This window comes from Microplitis demolitor, chromosome 10 (genome assembly GCF_026212275.2).
Source record: "Microplitis demolitor isolate Queensland-Clemson2020A chromosome 10, iyMicDemo2.1a, whole genome shotgun sequence".
Taxonomy (NCBI): Eukaryota; Metazoa; Arthropoda; class Insecta; order Hymenoptera; family Braconidae; genus Microplitis; species Microplitis demolitor.
In genome coordinates this window covers 1,160,133-1,171,619 of record NC_068554.1, presented here as the reverse complement: position 1 = coordinate 1,171,619, position 11,487 = coordinate 1,160,133, and the positions used below count along the sequence as shown (strand labels likewise).

At 36.9% G+C, this 11,487-nt stretch overlaps 1 protein-coding gene across 1 annotated transcript; it reads left to right on the top strand.

Annotated features, from left to right (window-relative positions):
• The first annotated feature begins 228 nt into the window (after window positions 1-228).
• LOC103571866 (homeobox protein Hmx) lies at window positions 229-11,078 on the top strand. The gene is made up of 3 exons (XM_053742449.1): window positions 229-821; window positions 8,155-8,471; window positions 10,261-11,078. The coding sequence occupies exons 1-3, from the start codon at window positions 229-231 to the stop codon at window positions 11,076-11,078; spliced, it is 1,728 nt and encodes a 575-aa protein (XP_053598424.1).
• The last annotated feature ends 409 nt before the right edge of the window (window positions 11,079-11,487 follow it).

Here is an 11,487-nt window from a genome sequence, read left to right as displayed (position 1 = left end):
CAATTTATAATATAGTAAATATATATATATGTATATTGACATATTTGTAGAATTTGTTAATAAGTAGCCACGAAAATTGTACGACGCGTGTTGTTCCCGTCGGCTTGTGCCGGGAGGAGGCTGAACGTCATTGAGACGAAGAAAGGTGAAGACGCAGGAGAGGAGGCTGCTTCTGCAGCCGATAATTTGGAGGTGGCGGTTGAGACGACGGGGGAGGCGGAGGAGGACATGTCGGCAGAGACCGAAATAGAGGTATCGGTCGTCTCCGAGGAAGATTTGGAAGCCTCGCGTGGCAGCAGTTCGTCGCCGAAGCACTCCGAAATGTTGCTGCAGGATAAACAACGTCATGGCTGCAACATTCCCAGCCATCCTTTCAGCTTCGACGTCGGCAAGGCTGCCTTGAGGCCGGCATGCAATGCTCACTACACGTCTTTCAGTATATCGAGTATTTTAGGCCGGTCAGAATCCCCGTCGGCGAATGCCACGGCTGCTGTTAGCATCGTCAACCGTTCGTCCGACGCGGAACGTGGATCTCCACCAGCAGCTACCACCTCGCAAAAACTAGTCACCTCGTGTGGTTCTTCACCCACCGAAAGGATACTGTCACCCACGTCATTAATACTCACCGGCAGTGGTGGTTCCGGCAGTGCTAGATCAATAGTCAGTCAGAGTACCACCGAAACACGTAATAGTAATCCTGCAACTGGATTATCATGGAGTTCCGGTCCAACAACAAGTCCCCCGAGTTTTCCGGCTTCTGGAGACCACACTAATCCGCTAATGGGTCATCAGGCGTCTGCGAATCTCGCCATGTTGTCAAGGTAAGACTACTAGTTTTTTTTTTTTTTTATATTCGTTCATAATACTCTGTCATATTCATCCCATCATTATGCTGCTTAGAGACTAAATATTTGTAAATTGTTTAAAAGGGCATCCTTAGATAACGCACCCGCACTTAAGTAAAAATACAACTAATTCCCCGAGGAATGCCAGGGAAATCTTAAAGGTTTACTTCCGCACCAGTAAACAAAAGCTATCCGAGACCAAGTAAACCTATGATGGATTTCTACCCAAAATCCCTCGTGATAGAATTCTTTTCCTTTTTCAAGAGAAAATGTACGGAACTGTCATTAGGAATTTACTTTTTGTTGTTAAAAGTAATCTTTTGTCAAAAGGCCTAACAGAATTATCTTTCGTGTGATCAGAGTGGCTGCACGGTGTGTGGGCTTGCGCGCGTGCAAGATGGATAAAGATATCCACCGTACGTCATATTATGGATAGTGTGTTATATTAGTGTGTGGTATATATAATATAATAATAATATAAAAGAGTAAAAGCGAGGGTGTGTGTCGGTTTTTAGGGTTCCGAGGTTTATTCCAAGAGCAATATGATGACGCGTGCGGTAAGGATTATATGATATGTGGGAATGGACCCTCGAGGGTCCGAGAAGACGGGTAATGGCCCTATTAGGCTGTCTCATTTAATAACAACCGTAGTAACAACCACCCTCTTACTGTAGTTACTTACTCTCTGATGCTCGAATGTGCTGATGCTCTGATGCCCGGTGTTGGGGGTGCCGTTGATGGAATGATATATATTTATAGATATAAAAGCAAAAATTAACGACAAAGACGGCGAGTCCTGAATTAAAATAACTATGATAGAGAACAAGTTGAGTTTCCATGCCTGTTACAAAGGGGACACGGATGATTTCCACAAGGGGCTAGAGATTTTATCTGATTTGACGCTCACTGAATATGCACCAGCAGAATCTAAACCTTTAGACCCCAATTTCGTGACGTAGGTGGCTCAAATTGCTTGTTTTCCACCCGTTTACCATTTTATTAAGTTATTACGGACTAGTGCCGTCTATAGTGTGATTATAGGCCTCTTTTGCTTCACATAATGAAAATAAACGACGGGTAAAAGTACAAGGAGCCTTTTATTTTTCAAGAATCCACTTTTTCACGCGTGAACTGCTTCTCAAGATGCCTCAAAGGAATACAGTGAAGGTATGCTTGTAAAATTTCTTCGTCATCCCTACCGTGAGTGGAACGGCTTGATTTGATCACCGGTTCGGTTATGGTTAATCAGCGAGTATAGATATAGTAAGATTGGTAGTTAAAAAGGTGGCAGGTTAATGTGCAGGGCATTGAAGAAATCAATTGGGAGCAAACGTGCATAATGGATAGCGGAGTACTTAGAGTACAGTAAAGGTTAAGGAGTCTTAAGACTCCCCTGAGTAGACTGTACCCCATTTATCCCTCACTTTAACACATCCACCCACCCATGTATAGATATATAAAGTAAAAGAACCTACCGGGGTTCTCTTATCCGGCAATCTGTTCATTTGTTTCGCCAGAGAGTCTTTACATCCTCTGCAAGGAAGGAACTTAGCAACTTTCTCGGGCTTATTTATTATTTAATCCAACGCTTCCAAGTTCCTTTGTACCCTCCGTAAGCTATATAACTTTAGTAACTTAACTTTGGGTATATATAATTCGATGAAGAAATATATTTCAGCGTAAGTGCTTTCGGAAAATATTTTATTCAAATTTACTATACATCATCATATAGTTTTTAAGAGGTTATTCATAAAAGTTATCAGTTATCGTATCACTGTTTAATATTGTGATTACTAATTTGAAGAAGCCTGATTGATGATAGTAATTAGTAATTGAATAATAATTACTGGGCATTGAAATAAAATGACAAAGAGATTTTAGTCATGTGATAATGCAGGTTCTACGCTGATGGAGAGCCAATAACTTGGCTGAGCATTGAGAAGCCTATCAAATTGCGAATCGCGTTCCCATTCTGATAATCTCTGCTACAGATTCTCTCACGTTAATTACAGCCATCAATGAGTGATTCGTTAATTAGTGACGAATTGTCCGGTTGTCGTACTCACAAAAGAAACTATATAACTATATTGCTACTATATAGACTTATATATATGCAGATATCACATATGTACTATCAATACTTATTGTAAGAATTTCTATTGACGCGAATATATGTATGGTAACATATGTAATCTACGTTACATTGTCAGCGAGTCTTTTCATTTTTTTAAATTCAATTTTAATAAAAAATTTTTTTCGTATTGTAATTTTATTAAAAAGTTATTATTCATGAAAAAGTATTGAGAAAAAATTTTTATCTACAAAGACCTAAATCCCTTTTGTATTTAGTCTGTGAAAAGAAAATTCAAAAATGAATCCGCGGGAATTTTCAAATTTGCTATAATTTTAAAATTTGACGTGAAATATTTTTATACCAGACACAGACGTCAAACTGAAAATAGTCAGAAAAAATTCTTAAGATCTGAAAACGCCATCTAATGAACACTTGGTTTTTGAAAATCGGACCGAAACCAATCATGGATTTTTTAGTTTTCGTACCGAGAAATTCAAAAATTGAAGGATATTATTTAAATTTTGACAAAAAAAAAATTTCCAGAGGCCGTAACTTTTGCAAAATTTCTATGGGATAAAAAAAAATATAAAATGAATCTGTATTAAATGAAGTGCTAGTAATATAACAAAAGTATGGAATAATAGTTTTTATAGAGTGAGTAATCAATTGGGTTGGTGCCGGTCGTCGAAAGCACAAGAAATAAATAATCCCCTAACTTGGCCCTCAACAGTGATCGCACGAAGCCAACTAGTGGATTAATTCCTGCACTTCTAAAGCCAATAACTTATTGTCGAGTCATTCCAATAGCACTTTATTGTATACTCTTAGTAGCTACCTGAGAATAGACATAAATCGGATCATGAATTAGCTACCGAAATCTACGCGTTCTCAAAATTTATTTCATCAATGACAGAACAAACGGAGCCCAAATGAAAATTTTCATCAGCGTAAACAATTTTTTTAAAGTTTTTTTTACGAGTTACAGTTTTTCCCCTTAACCAGTAGCTTAATGGCCATAGGAAGACCGCCGGACTTTACCAAGTACTTTCGCGATTGAAGGAAAAATAAAAATAAAAAGAAAAAAATAAAAGAAAAAGACAAGAAAGCAAGACGAGATCAAAGCTCTTCGGTTCGCTGGAAAAAGATACTGACGACAAACGGCTTGGCTAATAATTGATCAAGCTTCTATACCAGATTGTACAATAAATTTTCTTTTTTTTTCATCCTACTGACGATCGTTATCAGTAATAACAAAAGATCAAAAGATTTATTTATGAAACAAATGAATAATTTTACTTTTCTACAAAAAGTTTTCACAAATTATACAATAGTCATTAAAAACTAACATTTCTGATACAAAAAAAAATTTTATTTGTATTTAAAAATGCTTAGTTACGATTTTTAGTCGAGTATGGGGCAAGTTGACCAGCACAGGAAGTGCAGGGAATTTTACCCGGGTTAAAAAATTTGATCTGTTTTAAATAAAATAAACGTTTTCTTATTTTTATTAGAATTGAATTAAAAAACAAAATTTGGTCGATTTTCGACTGAACTGTTCCATATTTAAACTATTTTTAGACTTTTTTCCAATGATTTTTAGTCAGCTATAGACCAAAATTCAACTTTTTCTAACAAATTTCAAAAACAGATCAAAAAATTCAAAAACAGTCTAATCAGACTAAAATTAAATCAGTAGTCAGTAAACAAATTTTCAGATATATTTTGAGTTCAATAAAATAATCAGATCTATCAGACTCGAGTTGTAAATTCAAAAAAACAATAAAAAAAAAAACGAGGGATTAATGCAGAAACAATGTCTGTGTATATGAGTAAGCGCTTGAGTGGTTTCGATAAATTAACGGGATCTTTTGTGTTTAAAATAATAATAAGAAATAGTAATATTTATATTTTTTTATTTACGTCGAGGCCTTGCGTTGATTACCAGCGTCTAGCCAGTGAAGCGTGCAAACACTAAAGTTCTTTGTCGTTTCTACTCTATATGGCTTCGATTATGTGTTCATTTTACTATTGCATTTTTATATGACTTACTTATTCCTCGTCGTTTAAAATAAATTCATATATATAATACATGTATATATGAATGTACGTAAACAGTTTAATGCCATTAGAATAGTGTTCGACTACTGGGTATATCGTTAACTGACCAAGTATACTCTTTATCAATGCTATCGAGTAGCAATCGCTCGCAATGGGAATGAAATCAACTTCGTATGTGTATATAAATATAAGTATATGTACAGTTTGGTTGGGGATCGATCGAGCATCAGATATGTAAGAATAAAATGAACAATGTGGTCGGCAGCATGCGAAATTGTTCATCCATTGTCAGAAGTGAAGTTTTATACAGACGTTTGAGTGATGGCGCTGATGAAAAAATCACTTGAGCAAACCAAAGCAACCAACTGAGGCACGAAAATCCTCGACATGCTGGCGTACGCCTACCAGTAAATATAAAAGAGAGAGGATCGATTGAAGAAAATTTCTTGCCCTTAAACACAGCCTGCGAAAACGCTCTCAACTGTATTAAATCTTTTAAAATATACTACAATATTGCGCGAGTTACTTTTCGCTTTGTATGAAAAATTTTGGGTTACGAAAAATAGTAATTGTTCAGAGAAAAAAAGGATTTCTTGGTGTAAGAAATATTTTTCATTATAAATTGAAGAAAAAAATTTTTTTGAAGTGAGTAAAAATTTATTCCGCCAAAAAATTTATTTTTTCTGTGTTTTATTCAGAGTTGGAAAAATTGCTGCGAAATTTTCTAAACCGAGTATTTAAAGAATAAGATGTTTATTTCTGTGTAAAGAGGATTTTTTTTTATAAAAATGTAATAACGACGATGATTGAACGATATAACGACGATTGCTAGGAAAATGTGGGTATTAGGTAAGTAGGTAGGATCACTTGCATGAGGTAGATAGGCTTCAGAAGCCGTACAACGATCCCCTTTTTTTCTCCTGGATATACTGCCGTACTTCGATTATCACTCTATGGATAGCCATAGCAAACTTTACAAGAGATCTCTTAATAGTTTAAGTATCCCATGATAACGTCATATTTAATGCTGATAAATTTGACATCAAATTGTTTCTATGAAAAATTGAGATTTATGATTTGAAAAAATAAATTTCAGTATACATGAAATTTTCTAAAAATATGAGAGTCGTATTTGATCTAATATGGACAGACCCAAAACCTGCTTTAAATATAGGAAATAAATGGGAATATAATTTTTTCAAAGAATTTAAATTCATTTTCTAACAAAAAGTTAACAAGTGGCTCAATTGAATTGTGTGAGAGCAAATCAAATTCAGGTATACAATAAAAAAGTTTTTCTGTTATTTGAATCTGGATGTAGTTTAGATTATTAGCTCTATTTCTAACAATAAGGTATGACAAATGACACCGTATTTTATTGTGCAGCAGAGTGATGGACAAACAGGAGAATGGGAATGGGAATTGGGTAAGATAAATTAAGAACTTAAGAGATTGTATTATTGGTGAGTGGAGATGAAGAGTGTGATGTTACGGGACTGGATAGTGTGATGTTGCAATGAGGGTAGCTCCTAAAAGATTTTAAAGTATAAAGAGGGTAGTTGTTAAGTGAGAGGACAAATAAGTTGGAAAACCGTTGAGGAAGAGAGACTGTGAGGTAGAAAGAGACGATAAACCCCAAGGCATGCGCTCCAGATTCCTCGCCGGAGATAAAGGAAATCTGACAAGCGTCTGTTTGTAAGCAGCCAAGAGTTTGCCAAGCAGGTACTGGTATACATAGGGAGGGCTTAAGACAGAAAGACAGAGGCTATGAGACTAGGGTGTCTTTTTTCAACTTTCTTATTCGTGTGTTCCTTTGCCAGCCCTAATATCCGAGCTACATTATCCTGTCGTGCTTTACTACGGCTTGAGTTGTTTCGTGGATTCTCTGGATTTTGTCACCAAATCCTTGTGGATCATCACGCGATATTAAATTTAGATTTTTTAATTATATTATAATATTTTTATGGAATTTTTTACTAATGAGATTTTATTAGATTTTAATAAAAAATTTATTCCTACTTTTTATTTAAAAATTAAATTAAATTGAGTTTTTTTACCTCATAATCGAACACTATATAGAAAAATAGAAGAGTAATTATTTAACCTCGGCCAATTTTACGCACAATTAACGAGTAAAGTTTATTAGATATTCCTCCTCGTGTAGTTGACTCAATATAATTTATTTACGCTAACAAAATATTTAGTTTACCATATCCAAATATGGGATTTATTTGCCGACCAAATATAATATCAGCCCGCTGGCTCATAGCATTCCAGTCGCTACAAAAATTTCTCAATTCTACTGACGACACAATTCAAAATTTCTATACAAGAATTTCAAAATAATAATTTTCTCTACAATTAAAATTTTTCAAAGCATCAAAAACACATCGCGCTTTAGTAAATACAATACTACTTCCTCATAATAGAGGCATTAAACCCGAAAAAAAATAATCAGCGGTCTTCTCTAAAGTTATTTTACAGATACGGACTATTTATGGATCTCTATTCAAATTTAATGAAATACAGAAGCCGTAAAAAAAAATTTGAATAAATTTTCGAACCTCTAAATTTCAGTGATCCATTTTACCCTGTGTTATATGTATATATAAAGCACAGTAATAACGACGTTACGAGATAATAGCTTATGGTCGGGTCAATAGCGATACGCGATAGCGCGAAGCACCCAATGTTGCGTTTTCGATCGATGCCGCAGAGAATTTCAGCATTTACCTGAAATTGTACGCTAGTTTATCCCGCAAACGATGAGGAGGAACGCAATGCGCCAGAGGCAGCGGGGTGTTGCTGCCAGTGGTAGGCAGTAGCATCAGCCAGCAACAAACAGATTGTGTATAACTGGATACTGCGTGCTCGATTATAACGATTCGTTGATTCCGCTATTGGGCATTGGTCAGACATAAACGCCAACGAATATTTTATCGGGTGAATACAAATTAACTCTGATACAAATTAATGCATTTGTATATATCCGTTGTACTGTGTACATCATTATTAAATCGCCATTTAAACCACATTAATACGATTGGGGATTACATATTCTATCGATTTTTCCTCAATTGCCGTCATCCCCAATTCCGAACTTACCAAAGATAAAAATTATAAAAATGATAATCGTGTCATCGATAAATTTTTTAAAATTCTGTGATATTCTTTCAGGCTGGGTCTGGTGTCCTCGCTGATCGAGAGGTATCCCATAGGAGTGGGTGGTGTTTTTTTCCCATCGACACTCCAACATCTTCAACAGCAGCATCACTCAAGACTTGCCGCCGTTGCAAGCTCGGCGCTCAGCAATGCCGGCCAATCGGATGCCAGTGACGCTGATGGAATACGCGGAGTTTTACCGGGTAACGGAGGCTGGCCGTTTCCATGGAGGCCGACTCATGGATTGCAAGCTCTTGAGCATCCATCCCCGAGCGACGTTATTGGATCACACAGTCGCGTTAGTCCACCCTCCGGGTCTTATCTCAAACGAGGTGAGTTTTTTTTCCTACTGACACTTTATCAGAATTTTAATGTTTTAGTCGTTAATTTTTTTATAATTTAAAATTTTGATTGTTCGACTTTTTTTATAATTCAAAATTATTACCCTGGGTCATTTTTGGACATTTATCAATTTAATGGAAAATTTTTTCTACTTTTTCTTCTTTAGATTTGAAGTGAATAAAAAATTTATTGAATAAAAAATTCAAAAATTTTGAGTTCTATTAAAATATTGAATTGAACCGCGGGATGTTTTCGAATAGTTGGTTATCTAAAACTATAATGTTTCAAATGTCAGTAGAGAGGTAAAATTATTAGAGCACATGTTTAAAGTAAATATTATGTCAACATATGTAACCGCCATAAACTCGATAATAATCAAAAGTTGGCCAGAGTTTGCTGCCCTTACCGGCGATTAGTAATTTGTTTCAACCACTCATATCATTAAAAAAAATTATCGTTATTTTTTAATCTAAACTAAAGAGTGTAGAGAAAAATAATAAAAAGTGTAGACGCAATTAGGCGAATTGAAAAGCTCAAGCTCACAGCCAAATGTAATGGAGGTCAATTGAATTTTTATCACGGAATCGTAGTTGTCAAAAGTAATAAACCGCTAATTTAGGCGATAGCCCGTAGCCATCTGGTGTCCCCTTGTGAACGACCATCCCAAAAATTGATTCATCTTATTCACAGTGAACACAATAACACACACACTCAGTCGATAGATAAGGATCAAATTAATACCATCAAACGACCAAAAAGTCTGTCTTTACTTACACTGAAATTAAATTCAACACACGTCAACCCTTTTACTTCAATAAACTGTAACCTCCGTGGAGTTTTTTAGGGGTGGGCTCTTGAAATATAAATCTGCGTTTTGTGAGCGCTGAAATATGTTCGCACATATATACATATATATTGTGACATCATAAAGATATACGAGTTCGCTCATCGTATCGTCAGTTTTCTCTGGTTTTCTAGACGAGCTGGCATTTTGCATGCTAAAGGGAACTCCGTTAACGCTCCGTGTGTGGTAGAATGAGGTTGGTTTCCTCACAAAACCACTACGTGGCCAACAGGAGGGTGTGATTAAAATTTTCGAATGGGGTGTGTTGCAGGGTATTCACCGTGGTTTGTTCTTTATCTCTCTTTAACTCATTCTATTCTATTCTATTCTACATTCTATACTATCCTCTGCTTTATATATATCTCTGTATGTCCGTGTTGGTGGTTGTTGTGCGTGCGGGACCAAAACGCTCGGGATGGCGATGATAGAACGAGGGCGCCGATGGAAGAGGGTTTGCTGAGGGAAGCTATATGCAAAGGGCTGAATTCAGTTCCGTAGTTTGTCAGATATCTCTCTCTCTCTCTCTCTCTCTCTCTCTCTGTTTCTCTTTATGCGTCGAATATTACTGTACGTATTTGTGTGCACGGATGAGAGACAGAATTGAGACGATATATACCAGGGAGTAGAATGCTTTCGTGCAAGACTATAACTATATACAATAAATATACGGCTTCCATGGCTTCCGCTACGACAAACCAACGTCGATCGCCTTACACTCGTCGATCGTTTTGCTATTGCCACCTCTGCGAGTACACAGTACTTATAGCATCAAACTATCCCCAACGGTTTATCGCCATTTTGCCTTGTTAATGTTTGTAAAGTCCCACTATCTAGATACTTATATAAATATATATATTGTCAATAGACACAAGTGATAAAAGACATTTAAAAGGATTTACGACCTAATTCATAATTTATATTAATTATTTTTACAGAAGATGACGATGACAATCCGTCGGACGATCGTTTGCATCGAGGCGGCCGGAGTCCATCAAGTGGCGACGAAGTCCACGATGACCTGGGCGACGTTGATGACGGAATGGATGGCGACGACGGGGAGTCCCCCGGTTCCTCGGGTCACCATGGGTCGATCAATGCCGGTGGTAACCAGGGCAGCCAATCCAACGTAAACGGCCAAGACTCGAATGTAAAACGGAAGAAAAAAACCCGTACCGTCTTCTCACGATCGCAAGTATTTCAATTGGAAACGACTTTTGAGATGAAACGGTATCTTTCGTCGTCGGAACGCGCGTCTTTGGCAGCGTCGTTACGGTTAACAGAGACCCAAGTTAAGATATGGTTTCAAAACCGTCGGAATAAGTGGAAACGTCAGTTAGCTGCGGAAATAGAGGCCTCGAGTATGGCACACGCGGCACAGCGGCTGGTACGCGTGCCAATTCTGTACCACGAAGCAACTGCTGCCAACAACACAGTAGTCGCGACCTCTTCTGTCGGCAGCGGTGGACAACCGTCGATCGTAACTGCGAATCCACTGACAGCAACCAGCGGACCTCACTCAGTTGGCGTCACTGTTGGCGTTGGTACTTCTTGTGTGCCGTGTACGACAACGCCGTCAATATTTTATTCCCCACATGGGGCAGTAGCGGCCCATCATCAGCATCATCACCACCACCATCATCCACCGCCGCCACCGCACGTACAAGCCCACACACTGCTACCTCATCAGGTGCATCCGCAACCACCACCGCCCCCACCCCCACCCCCCAACTCTCAAGTCCAGTCGTCGCAATAACCTTACCTTAACTCGTCATCCTATCACTCTGGACTGATAATGGATGCTCATCATCATCAATATCCGAGGTTCCTCGCTGCACCGTGATACCCACTAAATATCATGGACGATGATACTCATATTGTAATTGTAATAATAATAATAATAATTGATAATTATGATATTAATGATAATGATTTAATAATAATAAAATAATTATTGATATTAATAATAATTATAGTAATGATAATGATATATTGTAAAAAAAATGAAGATTTTATGATGATAATTATGATGATAATATTATTATATGGCGGAATTAATTATTTATTAAAAATTGCACCGCTTTATGAATAATAACTGATTCGTACTCGCCCAGATTCTCCTATAATGTTATTATTATTATTATTTAATTTAAAATAAAAACACA